Source organism: Plectropomus leopardus, chromosome 4 (genome assembly GCF_026936395.1).
Source record: "Plectropomus leopardus strain MGB_pleo_1.0 chromosome 4, ASM2693639v1, whole genome shotgun sequence".
Taxonomy (NCBI): domain Eukaryota; kingdom Metazoa; phylum Chordata; class Actinopteri; order Perciformes; family Serranidae; genus Plectropomus; species Plectropomus leopardus.
The window spans coordinates 37,543,399-37,570,995 of NC_142179.1; the positions used below are offsets into that span (position 1 = coordinate 37,543,399).

At 37.9% G+C, this 27,597-nt stretch overlaps 1 protein-coding gene and 1 pseudogene across 1 annotated transcript in view; one reads left to right on the top strand and one right to left on the bottom strand.

Moving 5' to 3' along the window:
• Positions 1-824: 824 nt before the first annotated feature.
• Positions 825-3,538, bottom strand: LOC121944084 (uncharacterized; annotated as a pseudogene).
• A 6,940-nt stretch (positions 3,539-10,478) lies between these two features.
• Positions 10,479-27,597, top strand: part of LOC121944083 (nuclear receptor subfamily 5 group A member 2-like) — a 36,174-nt gene continuing 19,055 nt past the window's right edge. Inside the window, exons 1-4 of the mRNA XM_088077231.1 lie at positions 10,479-10,725; positions 13,508-13,626; positions 14,130-14,271; positions 15,289-15,944. Coding sequence (XP_087933357.1) covers positions 10,704-10,725; positions 13,508-13,626; positions 14,130-14,271; positions 15,289-15,944 — 939 coding nt within the window. The 5' untranslated portion in view covers positions 10,479-10,703. The remainder of the gene's footprint in view (positions 10,726-13,507; positions 13,627-14,129; positions 14,272-15,288; positions 15,945-27,597) is intronic.

Sequence of the window (27,597 nt, forward strand, 5' to 3'; positions counted from 1 at the left end):
CATGTGTCACATGACTAACTGTTGCCAGAAAACACCGTGGGGCCAGGGTCTTACCCATTTACAACTTCATCGCCATGACCACTTTACATTTTCAGCATCTCAGTCAGTCAATAAGAAAATGTAGGACATAAGAATATATTTTAGTAGAAATGTCTGATGGGAAGTTCCCTTGAGCCTGTGGAGGTATTGTAATTATTGTGTTTATGTCTTTTATTATATATTTAGGGCACTTTATGTCTTTTATTGGATAGCCTATCTAAGAGAAGTGTCAAGAAATTAAGGAAATACACTTAATATAAACCCTTATAACCCTAAAGCCAGGGCAAATTGGCTTGAGTGCTTTCAAAAACATGGGACAAAGGCAAAGAGCCACTTAAGAAGAAATGACCCAGAAATTGGCAAGGAAATATTAAAAATAAATAAATAAATAAAAGCACAAAAAAAAAAAATATCTGAAAACAAACAAAACAACAACAAAAAACCCAATCAAACAGGAAAGTTAAACAAAAAAAAACAACAATAGGGAAATGACCTGAAAAAAAGAAACTGCATATAAATAAAATTACTCTGTAAAATAATTTTCAATTTTTAATTATGAGGATTAGAAGTGTAGTTTTCTGGAAATTGCTCCCTAGCTGTTTTTGGTGTGTAGATAAATCCGTGGATGCGCTGGGACACATCTTCAGTGATGTATCATGAGATCATCGGGTGTTTCGGGTCTTTCAACATCAAACTCCCTCCCTCAGGTGACCCAACCAGGGGTGATAAGACCCTGACTTGTGTCCCAACAGCGTTGGCTCACTTCTCTGACCTTTTGCTCCAGATCAGGTTCTCTCTGCAGCCTCTGTGGTGGACCTGATGGCTCTCTTTTTTGCAGCTCCTGTGATGCTAAGCAGGGTGAAGATCTTGCTGAGGGAGCGGGCAGCAAGCCTCGACATCCCACCTCTATTGGCTCGCAGCGGGTTTTCCAACCTGTCCTCTGGCATTCCTCTGTGAGTTTGTGATACTTGAGCCGCTTGTGTTCATTAGCCTCCTCCATGCGGTCCTCCTAGGGAAATGTTAGCTCCAATACGAGGACTTGCTTAGAGGAAACAGATGTAAGCACCACGTCTGGTCTCAAGGAGGTCGGTGTTATATGCTCTGGGAACTTGAGCTGCCTGCCCAAGTCAACTCGAAGTTCCCAGTCTGATGCTGACGAGAGTAGGCTGGCTGCTGATGTTTGCTGTGGTTGTGGCTTTTCTCCAGCTTTCACAAAAGGTATTGTCTTCTGGATGTGGATATGTTTGTTGTTGGCCACTGCAGTAGAGATGTCTGTCTTTAGTACCTGGTCATGGTGCCAACGGTAGCGTCCTTTGCTGAGGGCTGCTGGGCAGCTGCTCAGGATGTGCTCTAATGTGTACCTTCCTGGACAGACAGGGAAATGTTGGAAGGTCACTCTTTCAACAGACATGCAGGTTAGATGGACTGGGTGGCACATCATATACAACTTGGATGATGAACTTGATCCGCTGTGGCTCTGCCTCCTTGTGCGGGAAACCCTGAATTCCTCTTACGCACTGTTGAAGGGAAGCTGGAGTTTGTTGCTCCTGCCGTACAGAGCAGCACTTGTGAGACTGCGTGGAAGACCCAGCCATCTTCGGAGTAGGAGCTGATCTTTCTCTCCAGGGTCTCTACAATGGACATAGTCACCTCATAGACCAGCAACAGCCACAGTACATGGGTCAGGATGCCATGTTGGTATAACCATGCCTTGAACCTGCCAGGTAGGCCAGACTTGTCTAGTGCAGACAACCAGGCTTCGAGCTTCTTGACAGTAGCTTGGACTGAAGCTGTGTCTCTGAGGCTGCAGTTGAAAACCCTGTGCTAATGATTGTTTTCCCAGTGATGGATGGTATTGACACGCCGTCCACAGACAAGCGAAACTTGTCCACAACTTGCCCTCTCTTCAGGACCATGGACCTGGATTTTGTTGGTTTAAAACTCATCCTAGCCCAGCATATGAGCTTTTCCAGGCCCTGAAGGATCCACCTGCATCCTGGGACTGATGTGGTGGTAACCGTCAGGTCATTCATAATGGCACAGATGGGGGACTATCGAATTCCAGACTTTGACAGGGGGCCTCTACACTCCGTCTCAGCTGCCTTCACCAGCATACTCATGGCAAGGGCAAACAAGATAACTGAGATTGTACAGCCAGTTATGATCCCTTTCTCGAGCCGGTGCCAGTTGGATGTTATACTCCCTGATGTCACTCAACCTGAAATCCCCATAGTAGTTCAGGATGAGGTTCTTGATCTTGCAGGGTATGTGGTGTCGGTTCAGAGTAGTTTCCACCAGCTTGTGGGGGATCGACCCATATGCATTGGCTAGGTCCAGGCAAAGCACTGCCAGATCTCCCTTCTCCTCACGTGCCTCCCTGATTAGCTAGGTGACCACCCCGGTGTGTTCCAGGCACCCTAGGACTCCAGGAATGCCACCTTTCTGTACTATGGTGTCAATGTACTTGCTCTTTAGGAGAAAGTCTGTCATTTTCCTAGCAAGGATGCTAAAGAAGACCTTTCCCTCCACACTGAGGAGTGAGATGGATCGGAACTGCTCCAGCCTGGTTGAGTTCTCTTCCTTAGGTATCCAGACTCCCTCCGCCTGTCTCCACTGATCTGTGATGGCCCCCTTCACCAAATCACTCACAGCAACTTCCAGAGGATTCTGAGAATGTTTGGGCAGCGCTTGTACACCTTATAGGGTACCTGACTAGGACCTGGAGCAGAGCTGGCACTGTTACCACCTCCTGGACTTCCTTCCAAGTGGGATCTGAGGTGTTAAACTCAACTAGAGGGGCTGGCATGTCCAGGAGAGCTCTCTGTGATCCAAGCTCTTGCTCTCTGTGTGGGTCACTGAGGGTGTTGTACAGGAAGTTGTCTACTTCCTCCTGGGTGCACTCTGAGCCACCCACTTCGTTCCTGCCCTAAAAGTTGCTTTGTGAAACCAAATGGGTTGGCTAAAAAGGAACTTCACTTGTTGGCTCTCAATCCTCCATCTCCTGTGCCATTCAGCTCTATGCAGGGTCTTGAGAGACTTCCGGATGGTTTGTCGGAGCTCAGCAAGAGGTGGCTTCTCCTCCTCTGTTGCTGCCTTGAACGTCTTTGCCAACATCCACAGTTCTTTCTGCAGGTAGTGGATCTTATCTGCCCTACGGTTGTTGGTGTGAGCGGGCTTGCTGGACTTGCTCCTTGACGCCAAACCTCTCAGCCCCAAAGCTTGTAATGACAGTGGTCAGGTTCTTGAGTCAGCCTTCAACACCTCCCCTTGTTGCATTGATAATGCTAGATGTATCCTTATCAAACTGTTACCACAGACTGTGCTGCTTTGCTTGAGGCCACTTGATCTGATGGTTCTGGACTTCTCTGCTAGGAGTAGGAGTGCTGGGCACTTGGAGTTTCTGGGCTCTGTGGGTTGTCTCTGGACAGGGCGCCTCCTGCGTCTCACCAGGCGTTGGTTCTCTGCGCTGTGCTGCAGTCTCCTTCACTAAGCATTTCATCCGGCTCTGATGGACTTTCAGGCCTCAGTCAATCTTGCAGACCTTTCCACAGATGCATCTGCTTTTCATGGTTGATAGTCCGTTTTCCAAGGTCATCATCATTAAGTCCATCCTGTTGGGGTGCTCAGCTGTTGGGGGTATTTATCCATGGGATGATCTGTAGCTTGGGGGCACTCTTCCTGCCCCGGGTTGCCATCTCTCCGTGCTGTCCACTGTCTCTCCAGTTGTCACCAAACTTTCCTGGTCGTCACCCATTCTTTTCCTGGGAGTCACTGGACGAGTCAGTTGAAAGGTGTGTAGATACATCCCTGGATGCGCTGGGACACATCATCAGTGATGAAATTCTTTAATGACTAATTTCTTGCAATTTGGAGGACAATTCTTGCCAAGATGTTCATTGCTTTTTTTCCCCCACATTTTCACAAAAAATCAAAAACATTTTTAAACCAACTGCTCACGGTTAAATGTTTTAAATACTTGTGGAAGGCATCTGAATGCCACACAAGAACAGTGATGTATTATTGATCTAAGTTTCAAAGTATTCAACTTTTCATTATAACATAATGGAACAAATTGTTGGAAAATGTCAATTTAAATATCACTAGTCAGAAGGCAATTTGAGTCTGTCCTCTGTTTCAGGATAACAGCAAAATGACCTTTAGCATATTTCTGCAACATAGTGGGAAGTAGCATTACATTTTTATTCTTCCAATGAAGGTTGTATGGAAAAGGTCAGATTTGATGAATGAAAGATGAAACTGCACAGCTGAAGTGAGCGTCCTAGCTCTGACAGAGCTGTCGTTAGCATGATCAAATCAGATCAGATTAGAGAATTTTGTCTTTGGACTTTCAAGAGAACATAGGTGACAAGACCACACACGTACAATCAAACCACAGTTAACAAACAGTATCACCTGCAGATCCACACACTTTAAAATCTGACAAGGTGGTCTTACTAATTTTTTTGAAACCTGAGCAAGTTTGCTTGATTTCATTCAAAAACATCTGAAGAAGCCAATGAGCAACAAAAGAAGAAATCACAGTGAAAGAAACAGTGAAAAGTACAAGAAAATATCCTGAAAATTTGAAGAAAGTGAAAAAAGAATGAAAAAGAAAAAAGAGAGTGAACAAGGAAAAAGTGTTTAAAAATATAAAAAAAACATTTAACAAAAAAAAATAACATAAAAAGTACAAGGGAAGTTTCTTAAAATAAGCAAAACAAACAAACAAACAAACAAACAAACAAACAAACAAACAAACAGGAAAATTTGAAAAAGGCCTAAAAAACCCTCTTAAAAATACTCTGTATAATAATTTTAAATTTATAGTAATGATAATTAGAAGTTTAGTTCTGTGGAATTTTTTCTCCAGCTGTCTTTAAATTCTAAAACAACTTATTTCTTGCATTTTGCAGGATAGTTTTGCCAATATGTTTGTTGCTTTTTACCCATTTAAAATAAATAAAAATAATAATAAACTAATGTGCTCAGGGTTCAAAGGTTTGAACACTTCAAAGGATCAATGCACAAATGCCCTACAAATATTAACTACACAAATCTGATCAATCCATCCTGATTACTGAACAGACAGTTTGGTTGGATGAAATAAAAAGGTTGAATAGAAGTAGTGCCAGAAACTCCATATCATCAAAACCCTCTTCTGCACCAACAAACAGCCTGTTAAGTAAACTTGTTGAGCCATTTCTAACTTTAAATGCACCTCAGTCTGACCTTACAATAATGAATACAGGATTTAACCTCTACAGAGCCCAGTTCTCTAAACCTTCTGAGACCAAACTGAGGCATTATTTAAAGTAAAACAGGTGTCCACTGGTAACAGAGATTGTGGGTTGATTTAGACATTTAAAGGTTATGAAAGGTTGATCTATGAAATATGGTTTTGGATTTTGACTTACACTACTGTCTTAACTCTAGGCGGTTTCCATTACAGATTTGTGTGAAACCTGAGCGATATTTTTGAAATGTAGATAAACCACAGTTGTGAGATGCCTGGGTTTCCACTGAGTGATATTCTGTGACTTCTACTCTGGAGATAACATTTCAAGAAGCATGGTAATGGATGTTCAAAACATTAGCAGCTTTATTGTAGCCACTAGCTGTCATTATTTCTAATCCAAGGCCATGTAGGTGTGAAGTTGTCACATGGTGACGGTTGGGCAGTGACTGTCCATGTCAGCCTATGACATTTTAGGTATCCCCGCCATGTCAAGTTTTGACATTCTGAGTTTGGAGTGAGAACGGGTGGAGTAACCATGTAAGGAGCGCGAGTGCGCTTATAGAGGGCAGGGGGTGGATGGGTCACACAAACAATTGACTTTTGTGTGGGAGTCGGGAGTGTGTGTGTGTGTTTTGTAACTTAACCATTTGTGATTCTGGCGCCTAATCCTAACCATCATGACAGTTTGCGCTGTTGTGGGATAATGTCGCTTCATCTAACCACATGTTTTGACATCATGTCAAGGGGCTGTGTCATCCCGGCATGACGTCATCCCACCACATGCATATCTGTAGCAGCAACCTGGCACAACATAGCTTGGCTTCGCAAGGATACCTAAAACGTCATAAGTTGAGTCTGAAGGTCACTGACCGTACGTTGGCATGTAATAAGTTCGGAGTGAGAATGTGTTGGCATGTTATACAAGCGATGATGGAAAGGCGAGCCCCTACTACGTGGGAGGGTCCACATACGAGTGATTTCTGGAAGGTGATAGTCCACGATTTCACAGAGGAATTGTGGATTCACAACTTCTGGGATAATCCGCTCAACTTTTGATGAGTTCCTCTTGTAGCGACTCTTTGACTCTTTGCTGTACATCATGTGACCTGTAAAAGCCAAAAAAAGTTATTTTTTTTATTGCAGTTTTGCGACATGTGACTTTTTGAAATCACCTGAAATACCATCTCATGCAAGCGTAAAAAGTTTTTTGTGATGAATGGAAGTTTTTTCTGGAATGTGTTTCCATTAGGCGTAATTTATTTTCGCATTTGCGCAAGTCGAGGGTTAATTGAAACCTGCGTACTGAGAGTGCAAGTGAGACTGTCCTTCTTGTCTAACTGGAACAATTCTGGTAAATTACAGGAAAGCTGAATGAACATTTATCGGACCCCACCTCCTCAAGGACAGTCAGGGCTCTGGAACATGTTACTGAGAGTGACATCCTAAGATGACGAGGGCGAGGAGCCTTCAGATACAGAAACCTTCACGCTTCTGCAGAGACTAAACCCAGCTGACAATCCAGAAAGGCGACACTACTCAAAGACAGTGACTGGATGTGAATGTTTAATGTTGACTTCAGCCATCTTTGTGTTTCCTGTCTTTAAAATGGTGCCGTGGTCTCTCTAGCTAAGGACCCTTAGCTTTGTTCATGTGTCCACACAGTGACCCTCAGCAGCCACCCACTACTTCCTGCCTCAGCTAACAATAGACAGTTTGACTTTCCACAGCGCTTACCAAGCAAAATGCCCTGTCAGGGTCAATTAATATTAATGCCAATGTGTTTCATTCTGCTGAAACATATGCACTTAAACTGTGCACTGTCCACCAGCGAAGATAAATGTAGAAATCTACAGAATGAAACAGCCTGCATTGTTTAAACTGCTAGTGTAAAAATAAACTGACAAGCAGTAAATATACCAAATGATCATGCACAACATATTTCTGTTTGGTCAGTTTATCAAACAAAACCAAATGTCTAAGGCCCAATTAGCATGGTCTACCAAATGTATTGGATGGACCCTGGTAATTTTGGACTTAAGGTAAAATAGAACAAATAAGGTTTTCCATCTTGGGCTCTTTAATTCTTTGAAACCTGGATTGACATCAGTTTTCTACTGCTGCGCTCAGAGACACTTTCACAAATGTAAGCAAATTGGAAAATAAAGACAACCAGCAACTTGGAATGTCCTGCAAATTGCAAACTGAAAAAAAAACAACAACAAAAAACATAATTAAGATAAAATCTGTAAAAGGTGACAAAAAAATGCGCGCGCACGTGAGAGAGTCAATATAAAATTATGAAACTCAATTTTCAAATAAAATATTAAGAAATGTGTTCAAAATTGGGTCATTTTCAGTTTTTAACAGCCATTTCCTTTTTGCTGGTTTGCTTCTCTTTTCATTCTTTCAAGTTTCAGGTAATTGTCTTAAAACTTTGAATTATTTCCTTACTACTTTTTAAGTGATTTCTTGTCCATTGCCTTCTTTCAAGCCAAACTGCTCAGGTTTCAAAGGGTTAAATATTAACCCCCAGTCACTGAACATGTTCCTGACTTGTTGCTACAAATGTGCTTTACATAAAATATATATATGTATATATATATATATATATATATATATATATATATATATATATATATATATATATATATATATATATATATATATATATATATATATATATATGAATGATCTGAGATAGATAATATGGGTAAAGCAAAGACTTAAAGAAATAAAAAAAAATACTGGTCACAGAAAAACCATGTGGCACATGGATTTTCTCATGTTGGAAATAAGAGGGCTACCGCAAAAACAATAAGGGTGCAACAGCACGAATGGCTGTAGGATGTTGCATCATATTAACTATTTGACTTTTAATCAAAATATTTCCCCCAAAATACTTATGTTTTATGACAAAGGGGTTTGTGTGAGTACACAATCAGGTAAAGCAAGTAAAACTAAACATTTTTCTGAAGTGAAACCAACATATTTTTAGGCACAATAAATGCATGACTTCTGTTATAGTGGCCACTCTGTAATATGTAGCACGGTAAGTCAGAAAAGAGAAAGCATGGCAGAAAGTTTGACAAACTTTTTTTTTTTAATGAATAGCCATAGGTGAATGATTTAATGATATAATGACTGAAATAATACATTTATTTAAAAATTTAAAAAAACAAACATGATTGTCCCATTTTATCTGAACATGTCATCAGAGCAAGGTTGGGGTTTTTGATGTGTTTCAAGGTCCAAAGTTGCTGAATTATATTACTTGGCAGCAAATTTTCTTTATGGCAGAGAACCATGACAAGTCCTAAAAGTAAAACCTATGGTAGTATTAAGAGTTAGTTGGCTTAGTAATCTACCAAAAAGTGTCCCACATGACCTGACTTCACTCTATATGATTGTGTGCAACATATTTTTGTTTGGTCTATTTAGTTTAATACCAAACAAAGCAAAATATACAACAACAACAACACTACTATTACTTCTATTAATAATAATAATAACTTTATTTAAAAACAATTAAACAAAAAACAATTGTTTACAAAGTGTTTGACAGAAAAAGCAAAGGCAGGACTTGTGACATAATAAAATTAACATCAACAATCTACCAAACAGAGAAAGGTCAAGAAAAGTCAAACAAAAAGGCCAGAATAAAATGCAAACACAAAAGGTCAACAGAATAAAGCAAATAAAAAGAATAGAAAACAGGCAGATCTCGAAAGATAGTTGAAGCGCTCAATAATTAGGTTTTAGAAAAAATGAGAGTAAAAGCAGTACAATGACAATGAGAATGATGATAAAAATATTATAAGAAGGCGACATCACATCAGTGCATGTGGATAAAACAAAGATAAGAAGATATAAACAGATGAATAAAAGAAAGATGAACAAGTAAATAAATGAAAACATGAAAAGATGGTAAGAACAGGACAACAGAAGGATAAGGTATGGAAGCAGCAAAATGAAAATAGGAAGAGATAAAAAATGAATGAATAAATACACAAATAAACAAATGAATAATTAAACAAAGAAAGGTGAAACAGCACATAAAAGCAAGTCTGTAAAAGCCAGTTATGAGAAGTGATTTAAAAAATGTCACTGGACATATAAAGACTAACTAGCAGACTTTGCCAAAAATATCCCGCTTATTGCTTTTAATAATATAATTACAATTACTATTTTGATTAACAATATTTTATTACAGCTGCAGCTAGGTATATATACAATAGAACTTAAGAATAGGATCTGTATCTGGGTTGTGAGTCATCTCAAAATCAAACTCATTTTAAGAGCAAAAGTTCACTGCAACAAAATTTCCCCTAAAATTATGATTAATTACTGAGAACTCTAGCTGCCAGCATCCTATTGTTATTTTATGGTGTCAGAATTGTATCCAAGTTCAAAGGCATAGGATCAAATTCTTTATTTTTTTTAAGACAGACATATGTTGATGCTCCAGCAGCTTTAGTTACAAAAAATCCTATACTGCAAGGGTGGACTAAACCATTTTGCGTGAGAGGGGCTTCAGAGGGCTTCCACTATTTCTTTCATACAAAGTTCAGCCTTCCACATTATTTATTTTGGCAATTTCAATTTAATTCTAGTGCTAATTACTAAATAAAATATCATAAGATAAATAAAAATGAATAAAAATCTGAAAAAACAAACAAACTGGCTTTGCACCCCCCCGCTGCTATTACATGTATCACAGTACATGTGTGAGGTTAACAGTGTAATACTGTAACGAACCCGAATGTGGCCTCTGTAAGGCCTATTTCTAAAATAAAAATTAGAATGTATAATGCAAAATGTAGTCATACACCCTGCTGGTTTTGTTAACAGTTGTTCTGGCCCCAAAAAGCATTATGCAGTTTTTTCTATATTTTGGAAAAATAACAGTGAATTGTTGTTAGACTTTGAATGTTTACAACAGTTTGTCACCGTGCTATTGTGTATAAATCCTCTCAATTGCTGACTGTGTGCACATTTCAGACAATTTTAATGTAAAAAGTTTGGATTCATTTGAACAGTCCTTGTGTGCACATGAGGTGCTACTCCTCCATCAGCACCGCTCGGTTCCTCTGTCCAAGCATTTTCCCGGAGGAGGCAGAGAGCATCCGTCACGTGATTTGGCCTCCACCAATGGCGTCGCGGCAGTCTAACTTTTGTGATAAGGGGAGAGCAGTAAAGAGCGAGCGGACTTAAGGAGTTTCAGTCTGAGCTCTTCAGTGGTCAGCATCACACACGAAGCCCACTGACTCTAAGAGCAGCTCTGTCACACACACTAATCAGCAGGATCGTATTATTGCTCTTTTTCTTCTTCTGGCTCTCCTCAGCAGCCCATGCAAGGCTGCAGCAACACCTCCACCCAGGTTTGAATTATCTGACAATCATCAGTGACTGGCTGCTGGCTGCTGATCAAATGTTGGGAGACAAGGCTCACGGTAAGACTGTCTGCTATTCTACAGTCTGTGTACTGCACTCATTGTTCGTATCAAGAAACTAATAAGCCCAATAAATTAAGATAAATATTGAAAATTAAAAGCCTCAGTAGTTGAACCATGCAGTAATTCCAGTGCATTCACTTCTAACCCGTTGTTTATTTGTGAAGAGTAATAACTGTTGATGAGGACATTTTAATAATTTGGTTTTAGCGCCTTTATAAAAGAATTATAAACGGAACCAACAGACCAAATAAAAGCAGAATGGCGCTTTTTTTTTTAAAAGTAGGAGTATTTTAAAATAAATAAATAAATAAAACAATCATATAATTATGAAAAGTTCCTGATAATAAACTACAATAATGTATTATATAAATATTAGTAAGAATGCCCCCTATGTAATATTTAGTAATAATTAGTGATTAATAATAATTGGTGACTCAAACTTAAACCTTTGCAACTGTGCCTACAATAGAATATCTTAGAATTTTAATCTAGTTGAGTAACAAGTAGTTGTAGGAAATATATAAATAGGTTAATAATTTGAGTAAATGTAAAAAAAACCCAACCCAAAAAACGCATAATAATAATAATAATAATAATAATAATAATAATAATAATAATAATAATAATAATAATAATAATATTTGAGGCATTGTGTTTGACTTCTGATGCCAGTGGTGCCGACCACGCAAGTCTCATTGTTGCGCGTGTCCCCCGGGCTGCTTCGCGGGGCGAGAGTCGCTTTTATTTCTTGGCCTGCACATTTGACACCGATCCCGCCCGCCCTGTTCGTTGCTTGGTTTAATATAACCCTCTATGTTTTTAATATGGTATTTAATCAGCAATAGCTGAATATTATATTTCAGCTGGCGGCCGGATGGTTGTTTTTTTGAAACACTGAACCGAAAAGAGACGAGTTGAGCTCCGAAGGAAAGGCTTAATAATATTTGTCACTGTCATCATTTTAATCAGTGAATTCGCGAAGTGAGCGATGAATTCACACTCACACACACAAACTGATAAAAGGCTTCATGTGTCAACCATCAGGTGGGTGCGCGTGCTGCTTGGCCTGACAGGCAACATCATCCACCTCCGCAAAGTGACGGCTGCGAGCCAAGAGGAATGAAATATTTTATAAATGCATGTGCAAATGCGCAGGATGCAGTAGCAGTTAACCCTTTCAAACTGAGAAAATTGTCTTGATTCATTTAAAAACACATGAAGAGAGCGACGGACAAATGGCCCCCCAAAATAGTAAGAAATTAGATTCTAAAAATCACAAGAAAATTGCCAGAAAATATACAAAAAAAAAAAAGAAAAAAAAAGTTAAACAAAACAAAACTAACAAAATCAAAGAACAAGAGAATAACCCCAAGCAAGTGTGTTTTTTTATTACACGATTTTAAACACATATGTAAATGAATTATAATTATACTTTTTTGGACATTTTGTCACAGTTTTTGTTTTATTTTTTGTTAACATCTAGCCAAAGAATGCACCCCCAATATTTTCAGATCATTTCCTTGTCACCTTTTTTGCAGTTTGCAAGACTTTTCTTGACAAGTTGCTAATTATCTTTCTTCACGTGTTTTTGTCAGAAATAATGATAATAAAAAAATCTCAGGTTTCAGAGTTTTAAATGCTCGTGAAATGCAGCATAAGAAATGCCGAACCAGGCGTTAAAGGGCCACCTTAGAGAACAGTTTGGCCACCGTGATATGAATCCTGTCAAATGGAAATGCAGGCATATATAGAGCGGTGTCAAACTGATGGGACTAAAAAGGGTACGAGAAAAATAAAATCAATACGCTATGTCTACATTTATTAGTGATGGTTTTGGTTGTTATTGGTTTGAGTGGGTAAACGAGTGGAGACAGTGCTTTATAATGTTCCGTTTATATTTATCCGCTGTGACAAACTGCGTACGCCTTTATACGCGCTTTCAGTATACACGCTGTTTGTACCACGAATGCGAAAATATTCGCTTGGAAGTTTACTGAAAATGTATGTTCATAATGTTGGTCTACACGGAAATATTCTGCACAAATACAAATAATTTATATTCAATTGTTCAATAAATGCAGGCCTATATGAATTTAGGTCTATTCATGCGTGTCTGTGTTATTATTAGCCTATTATTATTATTATTATTATTGTTATTATTATTATTATTATTATTATTATTATTATTGTTATTATTATTATTATTATTATTATTATCATATTAATACTTATGATAATAATTATTAGGCTATTTCTATCAAAATAAATGTCTATTTATGCAAAAAGTTTATTTAAACTTTCTGTTTCATGAAAGGTCTAGGGCTAATAAATATATGTGGAAGCTTATTTATTTATTTATGGGTTTTTTTTCACGGCAGATTAAGTTTGCTTTAAATGTCAAACAAAGAAACAAACAAACAAATAAAGAAAATAGTAACCTGAAAGCACTGGAGCCATTCTCGTAATATTAAACAGCGTAAACATTTAGACAAATTACAAATAAATGCATTTTAGGTTTAGGAAGAAGAAATATAGACGAAACATCATGTGTGTAGAAGAACATTCTATTATCCGCTGTTCTTCAGTCTGATGTCAGACATCTGACGATCAGATCAAAAGGCATCCTGAACATATACCCCAAGTGCATATTGCTTTTTCTTTTTGTTTATTTTTCCTTTCTAAATGACGTAGAGAAAATTCTGCATCGTGCGCTCTGTCGCCGTGCCTTTAGCAGCCTAATGCATGAGTCTGTGTGTGTATGTGCACGTGTGTGTACCAGGTGTCACTTTGAAGGTTATGGAATACACATATGATGATGACCTGGAAGAGCTGTGTCCTGTGTGTGGAGACAAAGTGTCCGGATACCACTACGGCCTGCTCACCTGCGAGAGTTGCAAGGTAACAACAAATCCGAGCCTTCCCACAAATAAAAAAACCTTTATCACCAAAACCTGTTACGAGAAAAAAAAAATTAAAAATTAAAAAATTTTGCCGTTTAAACTGATCTTTTCATTATGGTTTATGTAATAAAATATCACACATCTTCAACACCCTCCACTATTAATTAAAATATTTTGACATTTAAAATATTTTTTTCGGTATTTTAAATGTGTCTTTTTCTATTAGAACTACTTTTCAAAGTATAATAATAATAATAATGATAATAATAATAATAATAATAATAATAATAATAATAATAATAATAATAATAATAAATGTAACATTACATTTAATCGCTTTAGCTAAAAATACAGTCTCTAAGCACAGTATTATCGAGTGTTAATCAGGATTATGCAATAATAGAGAGCAGTATGGTTTAGCCGCGACGTTTTATTGCGAGCGCGTGAATTTGTATCTATCAAAGTCAGTGTCTCTTCTGCTGTTTCCGACGCGTTTTTCAGGGCTTCTTCAAGAGGACAGTGCAGAACAACAAGAGGTACACATGTGCGGAGAACCAGGAGTGTAAAATAGACAAAACCCAGAGAAAGAGATGTCCTTTCTGTCGCTTCCAAAAGTGCCTCAACGTCGGGATGCGGCTCGAAGGTACGTTTTACAGGAAAGTACAGGTAACCAAGTGCCTTGAATATTTTTCAGTAATATGGGCTAATTATTAATCTTAAATTTATGTTTACTTTATAACTAATGGAGTTTACATAAAATTTAGTGATATTTGCTTAATTTCGTCCAAACTGACAAGTGGAATTACATCAATATTTCTACATTTCTTCATTTATATTTTCTTAAATATATTAGGAAAACCGAACTTGCAGATCTCCTCGAGTCATCATTGGAAAAATCTTCTTTGTCATAGTCAAGTTAAGTCAGACTAACTTGATTTACTTATGTTGCTAACACTTAGAATAACAAGTCAATTTCAAGTGTCATTTTTAAGTTGGAACAACTTCACAAAATTAAGTAAATACAGCCAAATTTCAATTAAACCTAACACTTTGATATAAATTAAACATAAATTAAGATTCTATTTTGATTTTAGATAATATTTACCTTTCTTATAAAAGGCAATCAGTTTCCAAGATTTTTTTAATTCAGAAAAACTTGTCAGCTTTTACAATGTATTGTGTGTATATTCATTTTTATTTTATTTTTTTATCTTAAATGATTATCATATAATTACTGTAGTAAAAAAACCCATGAAATATTTCTTGATTTGTAGACTGGTGGCTCTGATGTTGTTTCCTTCTCACATGGGATGGGGTTAATTCCCAGACAGCAATGCAGGAAAGCACCTGCTTCCGTAGCAGAAAAAGGACACATTCTTGACTTACTGATAAAAACCCAGAGACTCCCCTGTTTTAAATCAAAAGCTCTATTTAGACTACAAGGAGGAGTGGAGCTTCTCAGGCTCTGGGGATTCTTCTCAGGCCTAAAAAGGGACGTAGAAATGACCAACATGCTTATTATTTAGTCTGTAGGGATAGTTAGGAATACGCGATGATTTTACTCTCTGGATCTGTTCTCATTAAGCGGATCTTGACAGTTCAGGAGAGTGGAGTCGGTATTTCACCTGTGGATTTGTTTTTCACCTCTCTTGTGTGACAGCGGTGCGTGCAGACCGCATGCGTGGGGGGAGGAATAAATTTGGCCCCATGTATAAGAGAGACAGGGCCTTGAAACAGCAGAAGAAGGCTTTGATACGATCCAACGGCTTCAAGCTGGAGAACGCAGCTCCTCCGCCGGCCTCTCCTCTGCAGACTGACTACGGCTTCACCGGCACCGTGCACAACCTGCCAACCATCTCCAAAAGTCTGATCCCCTCCACCCCGAGCTCCATCACCCCTACAGACTACGAAGCCAACCTCTACGGACCCCCGTCCCTGGGCATATCCATGCAGTCCCATGTGCCTATCACCACTCAGTACCAGTACACAGCCTTCCCCAGCAGGGCGATTAAAGCTGAGTGTCCCGACTACACTAGTTCCCCAGAGTCTCTGACAGGATACCCTTATCCAGACATGTACCCCTCAACCTCGCCGCAGCCGCCCAGCCTGCCGCCACTGGTGCTGGAGCTGCTACGCTGCGATCCAGACGAGCTGGTGGTGCAAAATAAGATCGTTGCTCATCTGCAGCAGGAACAGGGCGGCCGGGGACGACTGGACAAACCCAGCACCTTCAGCCTCATGTGTCGCATGGCAGACCAGACTCTCTTCTCCATAGTGGAGTGGGCTCGCAGCTGTATCTTCTTCAAGGAGCTCAGGGTGAGTCAAGTCCTTTATTCTGTCCTCATGCTCCCACCAATGCGCATGCACAGACTCAGGTACACACATGATAATGTCACATTTTAAAGCTTCACTACACAGTTTCTTTTATGTGAAACTCCACTTTAGAGCTGCTGTCAATCACAAAAGTTCAGCACAGCTTTGGCTTGTCTCCTTTCTATTTACCAGCTTTTATACACACATGCTATCAAATTCATTGTTATATTCTACAAAATGCTACAGTCCTGTATTTGTGGCATTACAACAAAATTCTATTTGATATTTCTGCAAATGCAGGATTTTCATGTGTCTGTACCAACATAAACCTTCACATCCATAAAAAAAAGATTAATCATTTATGATGCAAAATAGAGGGGGAGAGTGACAAAAATATGAAATATTGCATGGAAACATGAGGGCAACACAGACCCTGCAGGGAAACAGCTGAGCTGTGGCTCTGCTCTGATTCTAAAATAACCCTCTCTTTTATCTTACAACATACACATTTTGTTGTCACTTGTTACTTCCTTTCACTTTCTTTTATCAATATTTCTCCCGCTCATCTTGAGACATCAATGGTCCTGTTTTAAGTCATAAAAATCACATATAATGCAATCAACTGTTTGTAAGGCAAAAGATGCAAATGCTTGAATGCCATGTTCCGTTTTTCTCTGGTCTACTCAGACTAGAGCAAACTGAGCATAAACTGGTGGGATTGGTTGTGATGTCTGTTTCACAATTATACCGGAAATCATAAGATGAGTCTATCCCTGTAGGAATTTATGAATCAAAACTAAAATTTGAAATTCAGAAAGACCAAAAGCCCAGAAAGAGCAGAAAGAGCTCTCACACTGGCTGCACCTTTTCAATATCTTCTCCCATCAATCATGCGGAAAATTAAAATCAAGCTGGATAGAAAAATAAACATTCATGTAAGATTGTTTGTGGTAATGTCCTGTCTCATTTTAGGCCTCAAAATGTACAAACATAGAAAACTTGGATGAATCCACCAATAAAGTACAAGTCACAACTAATGTTATTAGTACTATATGAAAAGCCGATAGATGGTTGTTTTTAAAGGGCAGCTACATGCTAATGACAACAGCTGATGTTGCATTGCAGATGTCACCAAAAAGGCTCATCCCATCCCAGGGGAGTCAATAGGCCTGGGCATCCAAGTCTCCATATATATATATCTATCTCTCTCTCTCTCTCTATATATATATATATATATATATATAGCCTATGCTCTGTGTTTCTTAAAAAAAATGGCCTAATAATAATAAAAAGCTCAAGAATAGTTACATTCCACCACTGTTCACATAAATGCATAAATTTTACTTTTTTTTTTCAATTCTAGTCAATACATTTTTAATGATGCTGGTTGTAATATTCTGTTTCTCAGTTTCTACACAGTGCTTATTACTAACAAATGCTAATAATTTTATTGTCACCATTTATATTTATGTGGAAAGTAAAAACAGATAATTGGGGGGCAAAGAAGGTTCCGGAGTGTATAAAAATCATCGAAATAGAGCTTCCTCATTAAAAAAAAAAAAAAAAAGGAACAAAGGACCAAGTTAACCCCCCATTATCCTCAAATCCTAGAAATGCCCCTGGTTCATTCAATCAACAATCACAGGCTTTAGCAAGGACATGCCATCCTGTTCTTCTTTTATTTCCATTTTCTATTTGTTACTTTTTCTCTTACATTACATATTAATAGCACAAAAATAGTACGATTACATAACATTTGCTTTGATATAAGAGAATAAGAAAGGTTGTTTTTAAGATGAGGCGACTTGTTTTAAGTCTGTATTCAGTTCACAGGCCTACATGCCTTTTCAGTATAAAAAAATATCCATGAATGCCTTCACAGTTGATAAAGTTGACTCATACACCCACGATTCACTCACAATTCAGTCACAATCCACGCAGAATGGACTCACAGCTTTCTGTAGGAGCACAAACCACAGTTGGCAACAGCTAATTCTGGTATGTCATGAAAATCTACTTGTGGAGACTAACAAACCTGCTTTAGGTAATAAATGTTAATCTTATTTTTGGTCTAGTATTTGTCAAAGTTAAAGGCGCGCTATATAAAATTCAGAGCGTTAATATATCAGTACACCACTATTTGCTTTGTAAGGATATGATGGAGTAATGAGGTGCTGAGCAGAGAGTGATGTCACCCTCCTTCTGTGTGTGTTGTAATATGTGCTTCTCTGTGGTTTGTTGTGGTAACCTGTTTTGGCCGTGTGTGCATGTCCGTGCATGTGAGTCCCTGTTTGTGTATCCCACTGGCTAGCTCACTGACGCCACTCTGCATGGCCCCCATTTGGCAGCCCATTCTCATTCAGAAATTGTCAAATTCCACCACTTATGCAGCGCTTTCGGTGTAAGATCACAATGCCTAAGGCCACCTTTCACATCTGCATGATAAACCATTGGACTTCACCAGCTGAGAACGTGGCCGGACAGACCTTTCTGCAGTGTATTATGCTGCTGGATGACCAGACAGTACCTGCTGCATTTGCATAACACATGTACAGTCAACATCAGTTGAGAACGCAACCACATAGAACCTGTGACGTCTGCATGATACACAAGGTTGAAATGCTGCCAGTAACAAGATAATGTAAGGAGCGCAAGGGTGCCTCAGCGGCATGTCAGAGGGGTGATGGATGGATTTAACAAACCCCAGATTTGGGAGTTCTGTGTTCACTTCCTATCTGAATGTGATGATTTTCCGAACCACGTGCCCTTTTGCCTAATTATAACCATTTGTGCCAGCATGTGCTTTGTTTGCAATGTAGTTTTGTTGCCTAAACATAATCACATGCAGTGTAATCCCACTATTTGCTTATCTATCTATCTACACATCATGGTAGCAGCATCCGAGGACATAAACAGCAGATGCACAATAATACAGAGAGCTTGATATGTAGACAAGGAAGTCCACTGCAAAGCGACAACATGTGATGACTTGGGATGAGAACGTGTTGCATTCTGTGGTTACCACTGGTATCAGGACGGTGGCATCACAGAAGTGTTATTGTCCATACTCTGGTTCCCCTCAGGTTAACACCATTAGCTCTGTCAGCACTGTGGCTGGAGCAGCTGCCTGCATGAGCAACACGGAGTCTGCCTTTTTGTCAGAGAGTCAGAGAAGCTATGCTGCCTGCATGAGCAGTGCTGGTCAGCTGTGTGCAGACAACTTCTGAAAATAAATACACTCTGAATATTGTATAGAGCCTCTTTAATATTAGTTGTGATGAACTGCCTAATCACCCACGTCTTTGCAATTGGATAACCATATATTAGGTAATGACTGGAGTTTGGAAGGGAAAAACCTGTGGTTTGCTTGACAATAATAATATAAAGTACACATAATTTAAAAGAAACCATGGCTAAACCGCACATGAGCACTACAGCTGTGCATTAGTGTTGCCCTGCAGGAAGAAAATCAAATGTTAAATTTAGCTTTATGAAATTACATGTTTTTATATGTTGCATCTTAAACATTTTATAAGCTTAATGTACTTTATATGATCTGGTGTGCCATGCTTACAAATGAACAAACACAGTGTTCAATGGAAATGTAAAAAAAAAAAAAAAGTAAGCTCTAAGAATAGAAAGACACAGTAATGAGGAACAAGTACTGTGGTGGGGTACATTCAGCCTGCTAAGGGCAGTTATTCCTGCTGTTTTTCCCTCAGAGTTGAATAGTAGCTGTCCACACACACAAACACAACTCCGGGAATTAAGATTGGACATCAATCAGTGTCCCACTCGATCATCTCCAGCTTGTCTTTGTGAGCTGTGCCACAGACACATTGTAGCAGCAGACAGTTCGGAAGATTTAGTGACACAGTCAAACTGAAGTCCCATGCTGGAGAAATCAATACTGTTGCTGTGGTTAACATTGTTGCTGAAGACATCTATGGTTCAAAGTAAAAATAGGAGATTATAATTATTTTCTGTCATATCAGGCTGGTTACACAACAATGAAGAAATTAATACCTTCCCCTGTGAGTCATTAAATAATGTGCTCAAAAACAAACATCTGTCAACAAGCCATGGTCAAAGTGACTCACCCAATTAAATGGTTTAACAAAAGGTTGATTCTGGCCTTGGTGAGATTTGGTGAGATTCCTCCCTGTCTTTTGATCAAATTGAGTTTATTTACTCTGGTAGCAAGTCTGCTCCTTTCATGCTTCACACACATTCCCTTGTTTCTTTTCTAGGATGGTTCTGCTGGTTACATAAGAAAATAATATTCATTCTCATAATATGTTTATAACAACATTTTAGCAGGACTCTTCACACCTAAGACATCTACTTAGCCTGGCTTAGCCTGGACCTCCATTAGCATTTTTTTCTTTTGAAAACAAACTCTGTCTGTTTTCTCTTTTATGCACTCTGGTGTCTTACATACCCTTTAAACCAAGGCCAGTTCTAGGCATGGGCACGGGGCACTAGCTAGGACCTATGTCTAGGTGTGGGGATCCTCCTCTGCCACTTTTTTGATAAACAAGCTCTGTTTTTAGCTCTATTTATGCACCTTATGTATACTAAAAGTACAAAAACAATTCTCAGTGTGAATCACTTCATTTTTATTGTGAATTGAAAGGGTGTGACAGGCCAGATTTGGCTCATGGGCCACAAGTTATTACAAGTCATTACTTCCATAGTGCATAAAAAGGCACAAAATTCAAGGCACAACTGCCTGCCATTCAAAGTACTTTAGAACCCGGCTTGCTTTAACCCTTCATCAGTTTTCTCATCAGTTGTCCTGCATTCAGACGAGCAAATTGGTTTGATTTCTTTTAAAAACGTGGGGATAGAGGCAATGAGCAACTTGGCAATAAATGTACCATAAAGTGCAAGGAATTAATAAAAGGGCAAATTAAACAAAAATGGAGAAAATCTCCAGAAAAAAAAAAAAAAAAAAAAATATATATATATATATATATATATATATATATATATATATATATATATATATATATATATATATATATATATATATATATATATACATATTTTTTCACTCAATATTCAGCACTTTTAGGGAGCATTTTCTTGTTAATTTTGTTTTTTAACTTTTCCTTTGTGCATATTTTCAGGGAATTTTCTTGTAATTTTTTAAAACTAATTTCTTGATAATGGCCATGACTTGTTAAATTGTTAACAAACCAATATGCTAAGGTTCTGAAGGGTTAAACAGATTTGTTTCCCAGTTTAATAATGACTTAATTGATGTTAATTACATTTAAACCTAATAAAATAGTATTGAGTAAAAGCAGAATACATTGACACTTTCTGCTACTTTATTTCAGAGGGAAAAATTATATGTTTTACTGCATTACGACTGGCTCAAAAGACATTAGAGGTTAGATGTAAAAAAAAAACGGAAAGTTATTTACAAAAAGGACAAAAAGAATGATAAGGACACCAAAAAGCTACATCTTGCTTGCATACAAAATATTGTAAACTAATGTATGATAATGTATTATTGTAATGTATTATTATAGATTAAACTACCCAGCAGTAAAATCTTTTTTTTTTTAAGTTTTGTGCAGAGCATAATAACAATTAGTGAAATAACAAATCGTAAATACAGAGCCATACCTCATCCATATGTGCCCATTGACTCCAAAAGGAAAGTTAAACCTTTTTTTCTAACCCTCCCCTCCCCATGGCTACCATGACTTAATTTGACCATGCAATAGAGAGTTTCAGAGACATTAGGCTGTATAGCCATTAAATAAATAAATTAGTCAAGTCAAGTCAAGTCAGTTTTATTTATATAGCCCATTATCACAAAACATGGTTTGCCTCAGAGGGCTTTACAGAGTACGACATCCCTCTGCCCTTAGACCCTCACATCACCCAAGGAAAAACTCCCCAAAAAGAACCCCTGTAACGGGGGAAAAAAAGAGGAAGAAACCTCAGGAAGAGCGGTAGAGGATAGTGAGGGATCCCTCTTCCAGGACGGACAGACGAGCAATAGAAATAGAATAGAAATTAGCTGAACCCATCAGTTGCAACATGAAAGTTTCCGATGCATGCAATATCTAGTGCAAGTACATGATCACAAAAAAATGTGTTTATCAATTTTGGGGGGTTTAATACATAAATGGAACAACAGAATGTTACATCCAGGGATTTTTTTTTTTATCATTAGACCCATTCTTATTCTTATATATAGCCTATTTTTGGAATAGGTTATAAAGGTAAATCTGAGGCTATTAAGAAACCATGGGGCTGAAGCCTGGGACTCTCAGGCCTAACAGCACCACTGGCTAGAAAATATATTAAGCAGAGCTGGATCAACAGAGCTGGATCACTTTTCAGTGTTTCAAATTCCTGCAACATGTGTGGTGCCTCCCGATTCGGATTCTTGCATTAAAAAGGGAACCAAGCGTGTTCATACTGCAGCATGGATTTTGAAATCATATGACTGAAAGCTGTGTAGCTTTCAGTCATATGATTTCACATATGATTTGACATCCTGAATCTTCTATGAACCCCAGACTTACATACTTCATATAGTAATAGCTACATTCAGTCACATCAAAGGGTCAGGTCACCCAAAATTACAAAAGAAAGAAAGAAAAAAAAAATTCTAGAATAAAAGGCATGGCAATGTTACTACATAACTAACACCCTGATGTTCAGTTCTCTTTTGTTTTTATGTATGTAATAATGTTAACACAGATGATGGCCGCTACCTTTCCTGCATCATTCTCAGTAAATTTCCCGGTAAAGAGTTGGTGCACCCACATTATTTTTTGCCGTTACTTTTGTACCTTCCAAGTCTCAAAAACAAAGAGCGCATTGTGGTGCAGAGGAGATTTGTTGTATCTTCTCCGATTAACAACAACAAAGTATCTCTGTAGTGACTGTGGAAGAGGGATACTCAGCTGAAATGTTCCTCTGCTCTGCTGAGATAAGAGAGGAGCACAAAGGTTGCTCATTTTTCATTATCATGGAATTGTAAGATAAGAAACAATTACTATTGAATTCTCACCAAAATATTCAGATTCTTTATGTACGTTAATTTCAAATATGCTTGTCTATTTGTTTCCATCGGTCAAAAACATCCTCTGTGCCTGTTCTCATTTTAGAAATCCTCCGACTGGTTGGAGGTGATGCATCAAAACAGATTCTTCATGAAACTTCTGTTTCATGCATGTTACAACATTATCATCATGTTATTTAACCAACAAATCGTCACACATAAAGAGAACAGGTCATTTGTCAGTGATTCCCAAAATTACACGGTTGAAAATTACCAGTGAGGGGCATACATACTAATGGTCACAGTGTTAAACATGTGATAAATGTTTAACACTGTGACCATCTAAACAACTTGGTAAGGTTTAAAAAAAGATTATGGTTTGGATTATTAAAGTGTTTTTTGTTATAGTTAGGTACATGAGGTCAGTACATCATGTAAGTGGTTGTCTTAATTAAGTATGTTACTTAAATTACTACTACTAATATCATACTGTGATTTTTACAAGTAAAAATTCTAAAATGTCACAAAAGTAAAAGTAAAGAAAAAAATAATGACCCCCCCACTGATTACATAAGTGTTCATTAAAAAAGCTGTATGTTTATACTCTTACTTTGTATCTAATGCAAAAATATGAATTTGTAAAGTAACTAATTACGAAAGCTGTCAGATAAATGTAGTGAAGTAGAAAGTACAGTATTTCTCTTTGAAATATAGTGGATTAAAAGTGGCATGGAGATTTAAATTTTAGTAGAGTGCTTGATTAAGTATACCTAGTTACATTCCACCATTGGCAAAGGACGATGTGTTTGTTTGGTGCAGAAGAAGTCAACAATGACGTTTGAGATGGGATGTGTTTATGGCTTTATTATTTTCCTTAACATTAACCAACTTTTATTGCCAAAACTATGTTGGACCCGTATCCTGGTCTCTGGTGCCCTGCTTGTGCATAGTTTTGGCAGTAGTTATGTTTTCCTGTAAATATAAATAGCCAAACAAATAAGCAGGAACATAATCTCAAGGAGACAGGGTTGGTCTAACATATATCAAGCATTACCTAGCAGCAGTGGTATCACTTATTAAAGTACAGTCGTCTTTTAACCAGAAAAGAAAGATGCTGTTTTAAGGATTGCCTTTTGCCTCTGATTTTCTTAAAAAAAAAACAAAAAACTTTTATTTAACCAGAAAAAAACCTCTTGAGATGAAAAATCTCCCCTTCAAGAGTGTCCTGGCCAGGACAGGCAGCAACAAAAGTTACAGACAGACAGCATGGAAAAAACTAAAACAAAATAAATATATACAACTCCAAAACAAACAATATAAAACACAAAAGGACAGATAATAAAGTTAACACAAGGAAGGACTAAAAACATGTTAACACACGCAATAAATAAACCATAAAATCAAAACAATTAAAAGACTAGCTAAGACACACCCTGACAATGGCATGTAGAAGATGACACACAAATGTCAATAAAGCTTTGAGACGGTCTCTAGGAACCAATGAGTGCAGCTTTAATTCTTTCTGCAGAAGATTCCACATATATGGGAATGCATGCATAAAAGCTATTAAACCAAACTCCATACAAACCCTACAGACAATAAGAACAAATTCTGTGAATGGAGACCACAGCCATTTTTAATTGTGTGCTTAATGTAGACACATAAAAATGCTGGAAGCAGGCCGATAAGAGACCTCAACAACCTTGAAGATAGTTTTTATAAGTTATAATTTTCTCTGTGATTTCACAGTGGGTTGAGAAAAAATCACAACCAGACAATCATTCATCAGTTATGATCTTACAGATGAGTGTGTTTAGTTGTAGGCAGGCCAGCCATTGACAGGGGAAAATGTTGTCAAATTGGGCCCCTCATCCACATCCACTCCAGCTCAGGCAATTTTAAATGCTTTCACTACAATGAAATGTTCACTACTGGGACTAATATCTTCACACACTGGCTGATTGAATCCACAAATGTCTCATTTTTTCCATCCATATATCTAATGCACAGTTCCAACACTGTTTAGGGACCCCACTAGGCCAGCCATTAGGAATTACAGACAAGTCAGGTGACATGTGTAACAAGGTCTGCATGGGGAGGACGTCAGGGTGGATTATGGGTCAAACAAACACAGGACTTTAACCCAGAACCGCTGTTGTATCCCAAAAGTTTGAAACCAAAAGACAATGCTGATTTATTATAAGTGAGCTCTTTAAAATGCTGATAACATCAATATAGCAGCAAACCACTTTTTGCTATGTTAAGATATAGCAAAGTAATGGCATCCGGAGCAGAGAATGAAGTCATGCTATCTCTCTTTCTCTCTCTCTGTGTTGTGTGTGTTGTAATGTGAGCTTCTCTGTCATTTGTCTTGGTAATGTCAGCTGGTCTGGCTGCTTGTATGTTATTACTTTCTCTTTGTAGTGTGTGCATTTGCGAGCACATGACAGCCCTTTTCAGCCGTAATTATGAGTGGGAAATTGCCAAGTTGCCAAGTTGTAACGTTTGTGTGATGTTACAGGGCAGCAGATATGGTGGAAAGCATGAAAATAATGTCCATTCATGGTAAATGGTAAAATTTTGTTATTTTGTTCCTAGTACCTATCATTTACTTTTAGTAATTGCACATTTTAGTATCTGCATCTATGAAGCAAACAAGCAAACTTTGAACTCTAAAGCATGCCCAGCCAGTATACTAGCATTGATAAAGTTACTTTATAACACGAGTGACCGACTTGACATCATAAATGCATAAACATGCTAGGCAAAAGTATTTTTTATTAGTTGGTGTATTAAATAGCAATTTCTGATCACATGTAAAGTGTAATATGGTGTTAATATTGACTGCTGTCTATGTAGAGTGGCCTATTTTAAATATAAAAATATGATTAGAATAATATCTATCTATCTATATATATATCTATATATATATAATATTAAAAAAATTAAAAAATACTTAATATATAAAAGTATAAATCAACTGGAAACAGCTATCAACCTCTTGTTTAAAGGCTCTTACCATTAAAATGCAATATGTCTTATTTGTAGCTTCCATGTTGTTCCCACTTTCCGACCTCAAAGCACATGAACGCAACCAAGTTGGAATAAGGACTTCCCAACTACAACCTTCCAACATCATATGAATGCAGCATAACTCCCACCCACTGGTCCCCCCATCCAAGTTAACACTGTAAGCTCTGTCAGCACTGTTTCCATTGTTAGCAATGTTCATGTTGTTAGCAATGTTAGCTGCTGGCTGGCAGCTCAGCCACCTCCATGTGTAGAACTATGTGTAGACAATCCTGGCTCAGACTCTGAATCATTGATGTGCTCTCAATGCCGTAAAGACCTCCTTTAAGTAAAGAAACTGCATTTTTCTTCCACTGTAGGCAGGTTTCCATTATCACTCAAATTGTGCAAGTATTGTCCCAAACAGACAAGAAGATCAGTGTCACCTTTTTCACTCTTAGTAGGCAGGTTTCCATTAACCCTCAAACTCTGCAAATTACAATAATAAAATACACTGAATGGGAACATGTTAATTTAAATTGGTGAAACATTTTTTGTTTACACTTGCATGGTTTTTCTGGTGATTCAAAAAAGCGATATTTTGCAAAACTGCAATGGAAACACTTTTTGGCTTTTATAGGTCACATGATGTACAACAAAGAGTCAGAGAGTTTCTACTAGAGGTGTTATGCATCGCATAACTCTTAAAAAGTAGAGCGGACAATCCAGACGTTTTGAATCCACAATTCCTCCGTGAAATTGTGGAATGTTCCCTTTAACTCAGCTGCTCCCATACATTGCCTTTTCATTATGGCTCCATAACACACCTACGTGTCCTTGGATTGGAAATAATGACAAGGAGTACAGCGGCTGCAATAGAAATAAAGCTGCTAATGTTTTGAACATCCATCACCATGCTTCCTGGAATGTTATTGCCAGAGGTGAAGTCACAGAACATCACTCAACGCAGTCATCTTTTGATTGTGTTTTATCAACATTTCAAAAATATTGTTTTACACAAATATATAATGGAAACCAGCCTCCTGTCTTTCTTTCACCTTAACCAAGAGCTGTAAAACATAACCAACAAAAAACGTTAAATTATGCTGGAGCTGCTTCAAGCAGACATATTTCAAGGGTGGATAGTGAGGGAAAACTAATTATGCAGAGAAGTTCAGTAAGAACATTTTGAGTCTTGACAGAGACCTTCATTAAAGAGCTTTCTTCATTATGCTTTTGCAAACGAGCATATATGAATGCAATTTCTAGTACTACAGTACACATTTGAAATTGCTGTTTAATTTCTTAACGACTTACTGAATGCTTTTACTGTGCATTGTGAGTTATTTGACGCACTTATGAGCAAAGAGGTTACAGTCTGTGTGTGAGGGAGGAGTAAAATGATGCTAACACAGGCAGACTGTAGCAGCATATTGTGCAAAAAGGTCACATCCACAATTTCCCAGTTTTTCACATCTTTTTGACATATTTTTTTCTCACTATAACAACTGTGCAACTGTATTTTGCTCCTCGGAGCCTCGTGTTCTACACATATAATATATTCCTGTTGACAGTCAGAGAGTTCTTGCGAACAGTGGACAGCCAACATAGCCAGTG